Raw genomic sequence first — 16,343 nt, 5'->3', positions numbered from 1 at the left:
TCAGGTTGGATACTCGCGTCGAATATCACGTGGTTCGCCACGGGTCTGCGAACGAGGTTAATCTAACAGCACGATTGAGCGCCGGCGCATTTAAGCACACTGGAGCATATAACATAAAATACACTCTCAATTTCTCTGTCTTGACTCTTCGCCAGTAATTCTTATTCATCATAACAAAAAAAACTCTCAAATCTTCATTTTTCATAAATGTCAATCTTAAATTAATTTCATCATTTAAACCCGTCACAAAACGATCTTTTCTCGTATAAAAAACATCATAAATAAAGAGCGTAAAAGCTCGGCAGCTTTTATTTTTCAATTAGTAGAAGGGGAAAACATGTGAAAAAAAAATCTATTGTTGGCTTTTACTAACTTGAAATTGAATTGCCACCAGTGAGCGCTGAGGTAGCGGAATTCGGTCGCATTGCGCGCTTTTCAAAGATGCATTTCATAGAATGTTTTTTTTTTCGTTATCAAGATATACATAAAAATTATGGAGCCGTTTTTACTCCAAATTGACAACTAAATAAGCCTTTTATATATATATTGTATTTAGTTATCTATAAAATCTTTAAAGAAATAAATCTAAAAATTGGGATAAAAAATTATTAAATTAGGAAAAAAATAAAAAATGAATTTCAAAATGTGTACTCACCGATCAGCGGAAAAATACTGGGCTGGTCAAGTAGTGACTTGAGGCCGTTTTCAACAAGGGTGGGAGATGAACGGTCCTTGTCGCTCATTTCACGCACTGCGCCACAAATGAACCTTAGCACCACGAGCAGGAAAAAGATAAAATATGTTCGTAGATGTGTGTATTGAGAGTGAGAGTAAATGAGTTGAATAAAGCTGTTGAACGACGAGAAACTTCACTAATGAATACACACGTATAATTGATTCTCTTTCCGGCACTTTGATTTGATTATAAATTTAGTCAGGTTCGTCGTTGCCGTTGTTAGCACTGCAAAAAGCCTATTATATGAATGACAAGTATTAACAATAGCAAGTATAACAATAACAAGATTTGTCAGTGTTAACGACAGGCGTATTACGACGAACCGGCAGTTAACGAAACGTAATAGAAAACTTTTGGCCACCGGTAGAAGAAAGGCCCCGAGAGCACACCCGAACCGGACCGCGTATCACTCGAGTCACCTACGGTCCACTCCGTCAAAGAACAGAAACGTATATAGGAAAGTAAACGCTGATTTTCACACCATCTACCGAACAATTACAGAACAAAATTGACAAAATTATCAATAGAGATAATTTACCATCACCTGATATTGTTTAGTCAACAAAGATGTCGCTACCATATCAATGAACTACCAAGTCATCTATGGCCTCTGTCGATAACTGCAGTATTTAAAATTAATTGGCAAAAAACCTCAACAATTTTATTTTTCGTAAATGCAAAACATAGTGAGTTTTTTTTCAAAAAAGTACATAAGTATTTTTTTATGTTATAAAACAGTGATGATAAAGTTTTGAAATAAAAAAAAGAAACCTTGATGAAATACAGTAATATTTAAGTTTTATTTTGTAATAAATCGTGACTGGTAACAATATTTCAGTTCAGCATCACTTTCAAACTGATTGAAATACAATAGTTATGACTATGGAAAAATTTTTAAGGAAATAACATGAATATAAATGGAACGCACATTATCAATTCTATCGAGTAATTAATCGGAGAATTATTTACAGAAAGATGTACTCCAATCACTAGATAATACACTTTTCATTTCACAAAGTTTTGTAGATCAGTATTTTAGATAGTTTCACATTAATTAACATTAAACCCAAACACTCATTGATTCTACCTTGGTTGAATTTGTTAAATAACCATTTTTATACTTTTTAAACATGGCTTGGATTTCTGCTGGAGTAGATGACCATCTACGATGATTTATTTTGTCTAAAGGTATTTCTGGCAAACCTACTTCTGTATGACATCCTTCTTTAATTGGCGAAATAGTTGGCAGGGGAAGGCCAATATCTTGGAAAGAATTCATTGAAGAAAAACCACTTTCATCTTCTACACTACTTATACTATTTGCTACTGGTTTTTCTTTTTCTTTAAATCTGGAATGCCCATTTTCTTTTATATCGACTTTTTTAATTTCTCTGTTAGAAGTTGATGATGGCGTTGAAACGAAAATTTGTCTCAATCTGCCGACACTTGGTGGCCTCAAATCTTCTTCTTCTGTTGTTTTACTGCTTGCTGAATGTAATGATGTCGTATCAAGAAGCATATTACTAACATTTGGTGAGCATGATCGCAAAGTATTATTATGATAATAAATATTGCTGTTATTAATGTTACTATTGTTGTTGATAGTTGTGCTAATTTCCAATGTATTGGATAACTTGTTAGAAATATTGGACATATCATTCTCGTCTTCGTGTGCATCAAATCTTGAATATTCTTCATAAGTTCCATCATCAAAGGATGTGGAAGTAGTTGACTTATTGCTGTTGGTGGTTACGCTGTGATCAATCAGAGAATTGGATGTGTTGTCATCATCAGCCACTACAGCTGACGAAGACGAAGATGCTAATGGTGATGATGAAGGTGATGAGGATGAATTAGAGGGTGAAACTGTTAATAAGTTTGGTTCTCTCATGGCTAGTAATGACTCGACTGTCCTCATTAATCTGCAAGAAAAATTCAAGAAAGTTGATAAAATAAAAAAGTATTATTATAAGAAACTTATCATCTTGGAAATGTGTTTAATATGGCAACAAGAAAATAAATAATACATAAATTACCTAAATGCTTCTTGAGATAACTTTTTTGGTGGAACATGATCATTTTTTTCCTTAGCATCTGCAACATCATTATTTTGCCTCGAAATTACTCCATCGTAAGATTTGTTAAGATTAAATTGAGAATGAGAATCTATTTTGTTTCGCGGTGGAGTGCAATGGACTGGATCATTTCTTCTAAGCACTGACCACGTGAAATCTCGAAATCCTGAAGATCCACTAACTGAAGAAATCTGAGTGACTGATTTAGCTCGTGTAAACTTGGAAGTAGGACTTATAGATCGAAATGAGTTGCTTTGATTCGAAGATGACTCATCAGCATATATACTTAGATTGCGGGTACTTTTTCCAATGTTTTTATGACTTCTCGAATTACTTGCATGTAAGTTATCCAGACTTTTTTGCGCACGTTCTAAGAAATTTACGACTTGCTTCATCAACGATCTGTACATCTGGCGATTGGCTTCAGTCTACAAAAAATAATATTGTATAATAAATCATTACGATTAAAAATAAATAAAATTTTATTTCTTATTCTAGAATATTAAATTACTTGTTTCAGCTGCCATTGGAGGGTTTCAATCTGTGTTTGGAGCATTACATTATCAATGGCTTGGAACTGTGAAGTCTCGTGCATCTGAAGAGTGTTTTGCAACCGGCGATTTTCTTCATTCAACACCTGGCATTGCTAGAACAACAAAAAAAAACTCAGGTAAAAAACTGCTTCGTATATTTCATCTAATGGAGGATTATTATTAAAAAAAAATTAAATAATTCAGTAAAAATAAAACTTTCTCTCTTACTACAATTTAAAATAAAATATAATTATTAAAGCAAACATATGAGTAATAATCTCATAGACTTATATTAAATCTGAAACGATTTCTTTTCAGAATGATTTTCAGAATGCCATAAGAATCTGATGGATAAAATCATAAATAATCATTGATGGAATAAATTAGCAATAAAATAACCTATGCTAAAATTTGATGAAAAAAATGAATGAAATCGAAAATATTATTGGATAATAATCGTATAGTAAATATATAATAAACAAAGCAAAAAATACAAATTACAGCTCAACTATGTGAAACGCTTCGTTGACCTTACGAACAAAGGCCTTTCACTTCTCCTACACAATTCATATACATATGCCCAAATAATTTAATTTCATCTAGACATTTACTTATGATTATCAAATAAAATCAATGATAATCTCTTCTATGACCTTTCCTATTGAAGTCAATATTAAAATAATAGAAAGAGTTGAAAAGAATTTTATTACACCAGAAGCTGTTATTTCTATTGACAAGTGATTTGGGATTGGGATAAACGTCGTCGTGCACGTTTTTGAAGTAAAAGCATTACATATTATTCCATTAACATACAATGGGAATGAAGAGTAAGAAGAAAAGTTGCGAGATCTATCCGCCGACGTGATAAGATCATGAGAAAGGGAGAAACATGATGAAAGACCATACCTACAGTCTAGATACCAACTCAGGTGTAGAGAGATAAATAAAACAAACAGGGGATTCATTTACCTATTTAATATATATTCCGAAGAAGATTTTCCTGTAACATCCACGTATATATCTAACCAAGAACATAATATGTTAATACCCAGATATGATATTATATCCATTAAGTTTTATTCATGTTGTGATAACGAGTAAGCTGAGAAATATATCAAACAGACATCAATATTCTAACCATCAAGCTGTATAAACAAATGGTAACGTGAGTCACACAAAACAGGGTTTTGATAAAATCCTTCAAAATTCTTCTGCAAATTAACGATCAAATTATCATCATCAAGAAAACATTTTTAATTCCCTCGATCAATTTTACTTTCTATCAAAATTGTTGGGATGTGGAAATTTTTGTTGATTCACCTTGAAACTGAAATGATGGCAATAAAATTTTCTTTATTTTATCCCAATTTCAGGATTAATAAATATTTTAAAAGGCATTGAATTGACTATATTTGTACATGTTGTTACAAATAATCAATTCATTGAAGAAAAATAAAAACGTTGATATAGTAGTTATGTAATGGTTGTTGAGGGTGTATCCTAGTTGGCAACTGAATGGAATACCAAAGGAACAAGCTATGGAAACTATTGGTTTGTATTTATTACATGATTGTTTGCGACACTTTTACAAAGAGTATTATTAAAAAATTCTTTCTCGAATTTTCATATATGTAAATTATCAACGAATCGCGCGTAACTTTTGGTCGTCGAGTCGTGTGTACGTCGCCCGCAAGCGGATGGTGCCATGCATGGTTGCTCACCCTGAACAGTCCACCGTACCTGAATACTATCATGACGTCATTTGATACGGTCACTGCTTGAATTATTCAGCGTGTATGCCTTTATTTCCAGTAAGCAGTAATCAGGGCAAGGGCCAGAAGTCACAGTACTAAAGGTGCGTATTTGAAATATATATTTATTTTCCAACTTTACTTCTAACCTTTACCAACTGAACATTATTTGATTATAGGAGCAAAGAACAAGTGGAGATGGTCTACTAGCATCATGATCAAGCTCTGTGAGCAGCTTAAACGACGTGAATGAAAGTTGGAAGAAATTTAAGGAAGACAATAAATAAAAGAAAGAGTAGAAAACAACTTGTAGGTGATCACCAAGTAAAGACAGGCATGTAGTGGCAAAGCGACATCGCAACTGAAAAGTCTGAATTTATTTTTGGTGCATTCCATTGGAATGGAAAGCAATCTTGACTCGAGCCTTGCTTGAGCGGTTCTTGAACTGCTGGATACATATACATTTACACATCTCATCGCGTTAGGAATGCCAAGAAAATCAGTCTCATATTACTCTCAAATGTTTTTGTGAGATCTCCAAGCCTTGCTTTCGATTCCCGCCATTAGCTCTAGAGTTTGCTAATAATTTGCGGTTATTTTCGCAATTTATGTATAGATGTATTATATTTTTATCCGCTATTCTTTCTTCAAGAACAAAAAATTCGACGTTTAGAAGGTTTTTTAAGCATCATGATGCCTTTTTCATGTCTCCATCGCTCATCGTATTCGGAACAGCGTTCCGTCGTACGCTCCAATTGTCTAAGAATGGTTTACATCAAGGAAAATAACATTTCCAACGCTTTGAGATAGATATTTAATAATTGAGATTCTGCTTCAACTAAAAAGTAGGAAATAATTTTATTTTTATCTGTTTAATTTGTTAATTGTTGAAGTTTCTAAGAAGCTTGAAGCTTAGATAAATGTAGAAAAGCATGAAATATAACTGTGTCCATCATTTTTTTATACTCAAGCATTGAGGATATATAATTTTTCATTACATAAAAGTAGATTGATCTATCATCTTTGTGCTCCAATTTGTATTTTAATGATGCACCATAATAATATCATCTGTTATGATATGTTGGAGTCTCAGACTTTTTCATCTGATTTATTGATCTTCAAGATTTGTTTGACCTCAGGGTGATCAGAACCATGAAGATGTTGGATGTAATATCATATGTAAAACTAACGCAACAGCGAATATTCCATATCATATTTCTTGCCAAACCTCATTCCCATCGTATCGAAGAGAATCGGCACATAACATACGCATATCTATCTTATTTCTCTTCTATTCATAACATGTAATGCTTGTAAATTCTCCCCAAGTGACTGCTGCAGGTGCTCTTCCCACGCTCCTGCACCTTGTTAGTGCATCCAACGATCTCGCTCGTTCCCACTGTTGGTTTAGTCGTGATAAAAAAATCACTAACTTAGAAAAAAAAATTAAAAAGTTAAAAATTCACAGATTACCGTTGCTGAAGAACAAATCTTCTTCTTTTCATCTCTTTCGCATCGCACTCAGCATGCTTTCTCCATATTAATGATGCTGCACCACGTTAGTTGCCGTTAGGAACTGCATTGTGTGCTTTCCCGCTTTTATTCATATTCGATAATTGGAGTTCTTATTTATTATAATTATAATTAATATTTTCTCACGTACAAAGGATAATAAATAATGATAGAACTTGAGTGATAATATTAATTAAAGTTCCAATGAATCAAGGGATTGACTTGAAACTTAAAGAAATTATATGCAAAGCCATTATTTATATGTATAAAATGTTGCAACTATTTCTATGGAAATTCCATCCATGTATTCATCAATTGTTTTATTTATGTTTAAAGAGTAGAATGCAGTACATGTATCAATTAAAATTTCTGCCAATTAAAAACAGATATAAATCGTTAGGTCAATGATTTATATTTATAATCGAAAAATTTTTCCCCATAAATAATTATTTTTGTAGTTTTATAAGCAGAATGCGTAAGTATGCACCATTTTATTGCTCTTTTCACTCTTAAAATTACTTTGTTTCTTTCATTAAAGTAAATATTCAATACTTAACATTCTTACAATTTTTATGGCTGTGTTAATTTCCTTAGATAAAAAAAATCCTTACAAAGTACTTTTGGGGATTGCGACAAATTTCTAATTGCACCTCATTTAATGTCCTGGAAGAATGTACAATTTTTATTGTCAAGAACAAGAGCTTTCACTCGACTTTACGACCTTCTTGCAAATTATTCTGCTATTAGATTTTATTTACTTGATATAACGACCGACACAAAGTATGTTTAACCTTAAGCACTGCAACAGAATATGTAAATACCTACCAGCATACATAACAGTTAACAATAAAAAAAAAAAGAAACTAAATGCCCCAGAAAAATATCTTTTTTCAACTTAAATGAAAGCAGAACAATAAGAACAAACAAAAATTATGTGGAAATTGTCTTAGACTTGAAAATATTATTTCTAAAGCATGAAAAAATAGACTCATAGGGACTATGTGTATTTATGTACCTGTACAATGTTGATAACAATTAAAGGAGGGGCTGGAGCGAACTTCCTGCTCAACGAAACAACTGATGATTATTACCACCACTGTCCTTTCACTCGCAACATACGCAAGCTATCAGTTATATCATTTAGACAAACGGATTAAATATCTTCTTATTAAGCAAGGACATTTTGACACTAATATATGATTATTCTTTTAAGTACTTAGTTGAGTGTAAAATACGTGAAAAAGTTTTTTGCAATTGTCCTTGTTTCTTTTGTCCATCATTACTACCAGGTAATGATAGGGAGAATAATGGAAAAAGGAAAGAAGGATGCGTCGTGTTTGGCACCTGTTCCGGAAATCCCCTCATTCTACCCTTTGTTCCTTTGCTACCATCATCGACTTTTTCTTCGACCATTCAGCAATGCAGAAATTGACTGAGTCTCTTACAAATTCTAGTCTTTATTTATCCTAACAAAAGAACTTTTATTTGAAGTCATATTCATTTGCTAAATAATTCTTGTATACTTACCGCCTTACCGTTATTGATCAATAATCTTTACAAGAATTACCGCTAATATTCTACTATTTAATTCTTTCCTAAATCTTTTAAATAATTATTAAAACTGTTATCATATTTTAACATGTTCTCACCTTTCTGAGTTGATTTAATTCTTGCAGTTCTGCATCACTTAAAGGAACCTGTTGCAAATAATTAATAACAGAAGATTACTGAGAAAGTTCAATAACAACATTGATATTTGTATTATTCCAATAGATTAATTGAATCAGCAAAACAATTGAAACTTACATTTGAAGTAGATTGGAAATTGTTTTCTGATTGTGATGTTTGATTGCCATTACTAATAGGCAATAAATTATTTTTATCTTCCAAACATAATGTGGAGTTTTCGTGTGATGCATGATCTGAAGAATCATTGATTAATCCAAAATTTGATGTTTCTATATCTCGGCAAGTTGTAACAAAAGATCTAGCAAATGAGCTTTTGAAAAAATGTCCAATTGACACTTCACTTCCAACATCAAATTTAACTTGAACTCCACTTTCTTCCATGGCTTTTTATTTTTTATACTTTACTTATTTTTATCTCTTGAATTACGTGATTTGAAACTCAATTAAATAATGTAATCGAAAGACGCACTATTCACTTTTGAATTTAAAATTTGAATTTTATTTCCATCTCACGAACCTTGTAACAACTTATCACTTTTGTATTATTTTTCAGATGCGTATATAACCTTTAACCCATTTAAACAAACAATTTTTAGTTGATAAACTGCAATAATTTATCAAAACAATATGTAATTAACTCATAATAATTAAATCCAAAATGAAGGAATAGGCAGAACACCGGAAGAAACCGGTTACACGTCCTTACTATTCAACGCTCTACAACTGACTGACAACTGATGATACTCCGATCCATGGCTGACGCATTTACACCAACCTCCCACCACTTTTGACGCATGCGCACAAACTTAAAGGATTTAAATAATTTTTCCTTATAATTAGAGAAAAATTTCCAAATAATAATAGTTATTATTAAAACTACAAAATAAATATATACAATTTCTAATACCAAATACCATTAATACTTTTGTCTGATATGTAAATAATAAAGCTACATGTTTTCTTTGTTTAATAAATATTTTTGATCGAGAAATAATAATATTTACCATCATTTCCAATAATATTATAATCATTTAAGAAGATGTATTCAATTTAATTCGTCATAAGCTCATTTAAAGGTAAGAACAACTCGATAAATTCTATTATTGGATTTATTTATTCTTTGATTACTATTAAACTCTTCCATCGATTAAAATATGTATTATTAATGTGATATTTTTAATTTTATTATTATTTCAATAGCTGTTACTAAGCAGTACACAGTGAGCAGTTTATATTTTAATAATAAAAATGATTTCTAAACTATATATTTGTTGTTAAATTAATTATTGAGTCAATTTTTAGATAGAATTTAGTCATTTAAAAATTTACACTTATCTAAAACGTAAATTCTACGTTTAATATTGTGTCGAAGCAACTGTATACAACGGAATCGACAAGTGTCAGGTCATAAATAGGAATTTCTAACGACTATGAATAAATAAAACGAAAAGGTCAGTAGATCCGCAACCTAGGGAGGGTAATAAACCATTATTTTAAGATTGCAAAAGGTGCCTAAATATATATTTACTTGGATTTTATTGAATAGTTTCATTTCTGTATACTTGTTGTAATGGCTGATTGACCTGATGACATTCTCACACACCCAAGAAATTTACCTGGACTCTGTACCGGCTACTCATACTATCACAAATGCATCAATTGGCAGGTATACCTTCAGTCTACAATGGTTGCAAGGCTACCCTTAGATTTTAGTAATTTAGTAAGTAAATTTTACTTAGCAATAAAATAATGCAATGAACGGAAAATCTTGGGGAATTCTTGAAAGCTAATACTAAGAAGCTCAAGCTTTCCAAAAATCAACAAGTACTTTGAATGAGCTCATAAATTACTTTTTTCCGAGAGAAATAACGACCATTGCTTAGTAAGCAAATTATTAATACAAAAAATTATGAATAAATAAGTGAAAATTTTTTATTTTATATTATAATATTAATAAAATAAAGCAGCATATAATTTATTAAAAAATCAGTTCATACACAAAAAATTTCAAAAGTTGTACAAAAACTTTTTATTAAAATATGACATAAACTTAATTAACAAATGCGAGATAACTTTTACAGTAAATTCTCTGTTTATACTGAGCGAATCTTATGTATAATTTCTGCCTTAAAATAAGAAGTTAAAGATAGAAACATCTATTCAATTCATTATCAAAAATAACAAAAAAAGTAATAACAATAAGAATACAAGTACGTTTATTCTACATAATCTAACGATCATTCCATTTTTGATGATTTAGGTAATTGAGCAGAAGGTGGTCGAAAATCTGAAGACACTCTAGATGTTTGTGTTAAATGAATTGGAGATAAATCAGGTGCATCTCCATAACAACTCAGTCTGTCTAAGCGATTTTTGATGGCCATTTTTTTTGTAGCACTTCTTGTTATACTATCTGGATTGACTAGACTATGATTTCTACTTTCAGGAGTCCAATTATTTGAAGATCTCCTATCAGAAGTAATACTGTCACGGGAACTAGGAGTAGTTTTATGTGATTTTTTATCAACTTCAGCCTGAATTATTGTCGCACAAGATTCAATATAAGCAGGCAGATCGTTGATTCTTGCACGAAAAGCATCAAATTCTTGTCGTAAATAATTCGGCCTTGGATTACGTGTTAATAAAGTTTTTTCTGTACAAAATGCTGTAGGAATACTTTTGTAAGTTCTATTACGCCACTCAAGATTAACACAAGCAATAAAAGAACCAACTGTTGCTATTTCAGAAAAACCGTACGATGCAACACCTTCCCAAAAAAGAATAGATAAATAATATGATGGTGAATCCTCTTCATCATATTTTTTATATGCAATATTTACTGTCTCGAAATTTCTCATGCCGTGTGGAGCAGGTCCAATTGATACGATAATACCAATAGTATCAAATTCTCCATATTTAGGATTAAATTCAGGTGAAATAACATCTTCTAATGAAGAAAATATTCTTGGATAATGAGTAGGAACAGAATCCGACGGTGCAATATCAAAATGTGTTGACCTTCCAGCAGTTATCTGAAGTTCGTTCATTTTTTTTCCAGAAACAGAAGCATTATAAATTGTAATGCAAGTATTTTCTCTGAAAGTACTCTGCATATCTTCATCGCACGACCAAACAGATAATGTAGCAGCGCAATTATTATCAGCAATTTTAATCTTCAAAATCGGTGTAACATTCCTTTTAGCTGGAAGATTATTTCTTAAATTATCTTCTAGTTGGGATTTTGAAGTCGATTGCTGAGCTTGGAAATACATTGACTCCATTTTCAATTGACACTCTTTTTCGAAAGCGATTGCGGCTTTTTCTTCGCATCTGGCATTTCGAATAATACATTCTCCGTTGGAAGTTTTCTCTCGGAATAAAAGAGGATAAATTCGAGCTACAGCAACAGTGAATTTTCCAATGATACCTCCATTGGGTTTAATTGCATTCAAAGTAGTTTTCATCGGACCACACTGTCGTTGATAACCTAATTTAGTATCCCATTTCACTCTTCGCATCGAATTTGTATGAATTTTCAATCTAACATTACTCGATATATCCAAAGGATAACGTCCTTCTTCGTGGTTAAGAAGTTCAGCACCAAAAATCATTAACTTTGTTCCTTCTCTTATTTTACCTGAATTTATGTAAGGCATAATTGCATAATCTACGATTGCAGGTACAGAATACCATCCATCCGTCAACTCTAAAGTTCTACTTTTATTTTCTTGACCTAAATTATCTTCAGGAACTTTTGAAACACATAATACCATCCTTCTCGAAGGCACATCATCTTTTTCTAAAATTCTTCTTAATGCCGGACGTTGAGATCGATCTATTTCTCTATCGTACCGGTATTTCAATTGTTTCATTACTCTATCAGGTGTTAGAAATCTACCAGATAACTTCCTTGAGATTCTCAGCCGATCCATTGATGCCAGTTTCCATACAATCCATTTATAGTGATTTTCTACCCAGCCATTAGGTATTAATGATGGATCTACACCTGGACTGGCTAAAAAACTTTGCTTAAATTCATGAGAGCCAGCTAAATTATTTTCATTAGGGATTAAAATTGCTCCATCACCTAGTGAAATGCCACCAGCATGATTCATCACAAAAACTTGACCAAAAAATTCGTTCAAATTGAATTGATAATTCTCCGCAGTGAAAGAATTAATAGACTTTAGTGAATTGAAAATATCTTTTTCTAAATCTTGATTAATTGATAGTGATGGGGGAGCATCAAAATAATTTTTTAATGATATTTGATCGTTTGTTTGCTTATTACTCCATAATGATCCTATGACAGGTTTTTCCTTAAACCGTTTCTTTAATAAAATTCGTCTTTCTTGTTCTAGAATAGCTGCTGATCTCTGCTCTTGAAGTTGTTCTGCTGAATATGTAGTTGTAATATCTTGAGAAAATTGAGTTTCAAAGAACAGTTCTTCTGGAATAGAGTCGTGTTTAAGAGATTTAGTTGGGGACTTAAAATCACGGACTGTTACGCTAATTGGTTCACTTGAACCTGGATAAGATCTAGGCCTTTTTACAGATCGGAACTCGCTGATTTTATCTTCTTGTTCTGTGGGACATGAGCATGATCCAACCGATGTTCTACTTCTAAGTAACTTCCTAGTGCAACTACTATTATCTTCATTGTCTATCCACTTGTCTCCGATTTCATTGAAATTTGTTTCTTCCTTCAAAAATGCCGCTACACTGTCACGAACTTCATCAGTAATAACACTTGAAGAGTTTAAACAATTTACTTCAGTGTCATCGACTGCTTTTACGGCCTGTAAATTAATGTCGCTGAAGTTTCTGTCGTTATTAACATGAGATTCATCAAACTCTATTACTGCTTGCATTAACGCTTCATCTTCTTCTTCAATTCCTTCGAACAGTTTTCTTTTTTGAAGATCTAAACCCGTTCGAGCTCTTTTTCGTCCTAATGGTGTTTCATCATCATCTCGTCTTCTTTTTCTAAAATTATCGATATTATTGGATATAGTGGATCTTTCAACTGATACAAGAGGATTATATTTTGAGCGATTTGAAATTTTTAGTTCTTCAAGATTAACGTTTTCATCCATGTCTTTAGACATTTCAGTCTTTGCTTTTAACAAAGCATTCTCTGATATTCTTATATTTTTCCCACTTCCTGTCTGGAACCCTATCAATGGTGGAATAGTTGACGCTTTTCCAGGCGTAATAAAATCATCAGTGGACTTGGCTGTTATCGATGACACTATAGTTTCAGGTACTGTGTTATTTTTTTTATAACCCGCGTTTACTTCAGTTTCTGTTGAATGAATTTGTAACTCATTCAAATCCAAGTCTTTCTTCGTAAATATATTTTCAGCTTCCGATAAAATGTCTTCTGATGTTTTTATACTCTTATTTCTATCTGTTTGAAATTTTATGAATTCCGAATTCATCGAGATATCCATACTCTTTTCATTTATGTTTTTAACAATATCCTTATCCGTAAGCATTGATTTTTTGGAGTTTTTTATACTCTCATTATGCTGCTCATTAGGACAATATGGCTTTGAAGTAGTTGGTTTACTTAATTTTGGCAGCTCCAATTCAAAATCTTTTATTTCAAATTCATTTGCTGTATTTAAATCTTTTTCTATCTCAGTAATCATATTTTGTGCTTTTAATAAAGCATCTTCAGGTACTTTTATTGGTTTACCACGACCAGTTTGAAATCCTATCATCGGTGGATTTATTGGTATATTTTCTAAATGGTTATTTTGTTTTTCTCCATTTATTTCTTCTCTTTTTAAAGAAAGTTTATGGGTAGAATTTTTATTTCTTCCATCATTAATATGTTTATTATTTATTTCTAAGATTGAAGGCACTTGCTTTCTAAGTGTTGGTTGAATGAAGGTATAGTTTTCAGTATGAAGTGCTGCTTTTTTACGAACACTATCAGATCCACAGATATGGTCAAAAATATCTTTATTACCTGCATTAGAATTTGATTGCATTAACTGAGCATCTTCCAATGCCCTTTTTATGGTTGAGTCTTTTTGTTGTGGTTCTGGAATGAATGGTGATAGAGATGGTTCAGAAAACATATAATTAGTATTTTTTCTTGATTCAATATCTTCATTAATGGCATCTATTTCTTTTACTTCTAAATCACATGAATTTTTTATATTACCTTGATTGATACTTTCTACACTTAGTTGAGAAACTTTTTCAATAAACTCTAACTCTGTTTTACAGCATTGTTGATTTTCATGCATAGAATTAACTAATTTATTTTTTACATCAGCTTCATTATCTATTGGTAACAATATATCAATACTATGTTGACAAAAATCATCTTCTAATAACCATGATTCTGATTGATGAACTGCACTAACATTAACAAATAATTCTTTTCCACTGGCAGTACTCCACCATTGTTTCAAAGACATTCTAATCGGAGGTAAAAAATTAGTTACACTTTTTTTCGGAGGGAAAATAAGTTCTAAACATTTTTTCTTTGAAATTGAAAAATTATCATTAAAATAATGATCTAAAAATTTTTTATACTTATCAGCTATATCCGTGCTGTATTCAATTTCATCCAAACAAAAGCCTTCCATAATCTTCCAATATTTAGTTGAGGAGCAGATATATTCATCAACTTTATTGCTAAGAAAATTATTGTACCTAGAGCAGATAAAATTACTGTTCTCTTGAGAATAAAAGGAAAATCCTCGAAAAATTTTATCGTCAACCAATTCATTTATTTGAAAATCCATTGGTTCATCATCTTTTTCTTTAATTTTCTCATTCAAATGCTTATTAATCTCATCGTTGTCTTCAATAATTTGAGAAAATGGTACTAAACCAACTTTATCATAAGTACTGATGTACATATTTTTTTGAGAAAGATTGAAGGATTGATTATGACATTCTAAATCCTGAAATTCTTTTACAAATTCACTTTCTGGTATATCAATGACATTGAGTTTTTTACGTAAACAATCAGATTTCTTTCTCTCTCTCAATTGTTTAATCCGTTCCGCTGGTGTTATTGTCTTAAAACTTTTATTTTCTTTACTATGTAGTCTTTCAACTTCATTTAAGTTTTCTTCAATTAAATCTTCTTTAATGGGACTTAATTTATCATTAGAAAAATCAGAGTCTTCATTATGAGAACTTTTTTGACTGTTTTTATCTGGATAAATATCATCATCACTGAACCTATTAGATATATTATTCAAAATACGACGGCTCGGTCGCTTTCTCTTTTTTTTTCTTGAGCTTTCCTGTGACCCCGGAACTATTTCATCACTGCTGGGACTATCCAATGCTACCGGAGTTTTAGTAGTGTGATTAACTTTTTGACTATTAATTAAATTGTCTTGACAGACCGGATCATAATTGACAGGGGAACTTATTTGCTTTACATCCTTGGCATTAGGAGTTTCTAAATCACTGGTCCATATTTGAGCTTTGGAGATATGTGGAATAAGACTAAGAGGAGTTGTAGGAATTTCAGCTGAATTGGAAAAGCTAAAAAATTACATTATTCGTTAATGTATGGTTAAATGTATGGTTTATTGGAGAAAAATAATTTATTTGTTTCATATTTATTCACTCACTTTTGCTGACTCGGTGAACATTCATATGAAAAGTGTGAATAATTCAAATGTGTAGAATAGGGATTGATCTCAGCTAATTTTACACTCGAATCCCTTACATTTTCTTCGCTATCATCGTCTAAATATATTAGAAAATATTTTTAATGCTATCATAATTTATTAATGGAAAATAAAATGCTCTAATAATTCACCTGAAAATAGTTCTTCTGATTGATCACTATCCATATTAATGAAAAATCTTCCCCAAATTACAAGGATAATTAAAAATAATAACTTTCAATAAAATTATTAAAGTATGATATTTATTTTATTTATTATACATTTTTGTTAACATTCATATGGAGAATAAACAAGTTCACTTGATACCTAACCTCTTATAAATTCTAAGAAGATCAACAGATGTCTCTGTAACGATAACGCGCGAAATTATTCATTTT

General features: G+C 31.4%; 3 protein-coding genes across 5 annotated transcripts in view; all 3 read right to left on the bottom strand.

The window, feature by feature from the left end:
* Pdp1 (PAR-domain protein 1) overlaps window positions 1-1,154 on the bottom strand; it is a 28,692-nt gene extending 27,538 nt beyond the window's left edge. Inside the window, exon 1 of the mRNA XM_035087647.1 lies at window positions 656-1,154. Coding sequence (XP_034943538.1) covers window positions 656-743 — 88 coding nt within the window. The 5' untranslated portion in view covers window positions 744-1,154. The remainder of the gene's footprint in view (window positions 1-655) is intronic.
* Window positions 1,155-1,517: 363 nt separating this feature from the next.
* Window positions 1,518-9,018, bottom strand: LOC118069489 (bromodomain-containing protein DDB_G0270170). Its single transcript, XM_035087635.1, has 5 exons — window positions 8,414-9,018; window positions 8,257-8,304; window positions 3,323-3,457; window positions 2,773-3,239; window positions 1,518-2,658 (listed from the first exon to the last, which is right to left on the bottom strand). Exons 1-5 carry the CDS (start codon window positions 8,675-8,677, stop codon window positions 1,797-1,799), a joined length of 1,776 nt encoding a protein of 591 aa, XP_034943526.1. The 5' UTR covers window positions 8,678-9,018; the 3' UTR covers window positions 1,518-1,796.
* A 1,327-nt stretch (window positions 9,019-10,345) lies between these two features.
* LOC118069482 (uncharacterized) lies at window positions 10,346-16,260 on the bottom strand. 3 transcript variants are annotated; one of them, XM_035087629.1, is made up of 4 exons: window positions 16,098-16,260; window positions 15,907-16,024; window positions 14,472-15,817; window positions 10,346-14,348 (listed from the first exon to the last, which is right to left on the bottom strand). In XM_035087629.1, the coding sequence occupies exons 1-4, from the start codon at window positions 16,129-16,131 to the stop codon at window positions 10,534-10,536; spliced, it is 5,313 nt and encodes a 1,770-aa protein (XP_034943520.1). In that variant the 5' UTR covers window positions 16,132-16,260; the 3' UTR covers window positions 10,346-10,533. The 3 variants fall into 3 exon arrangements, with proteins under 3 accessions (XP_034943520.1, XP_034943519.1, XP_034943517.1); XM_035087628.1 differs by having other exon boundaries at window positions 10,346-14,731; window positions 14,849-15,817; XM_035087626.1 differs by having other exon boundaries at window positions 10,346-15,817.
* Between the last annotated feature and the right edge of the window lie 83 nt (window positions 16,261-16,343).

This window comes from Chelonus insularis, unplaced genomic scaffold (genome assembly GCF_013357705.1).
Source record: "Chelonus insularis isolate UGA/USDA-ARS -01 unplaced genomic scaffold, ASM1335770v1 contig_410_pilon, whole genome shotgun sequence".
NCBI classification, from domain to species: Eukaryota; Metazoa; Arthropoda; class Insecta; order Hymenoptera; family Braconidae; genus Chelonus; species Chelonus insularis.
Note: the sequence above shows the minus strand (reverse complement) of the source record. Positions and strands in the feature narration are given on the sequence as shown.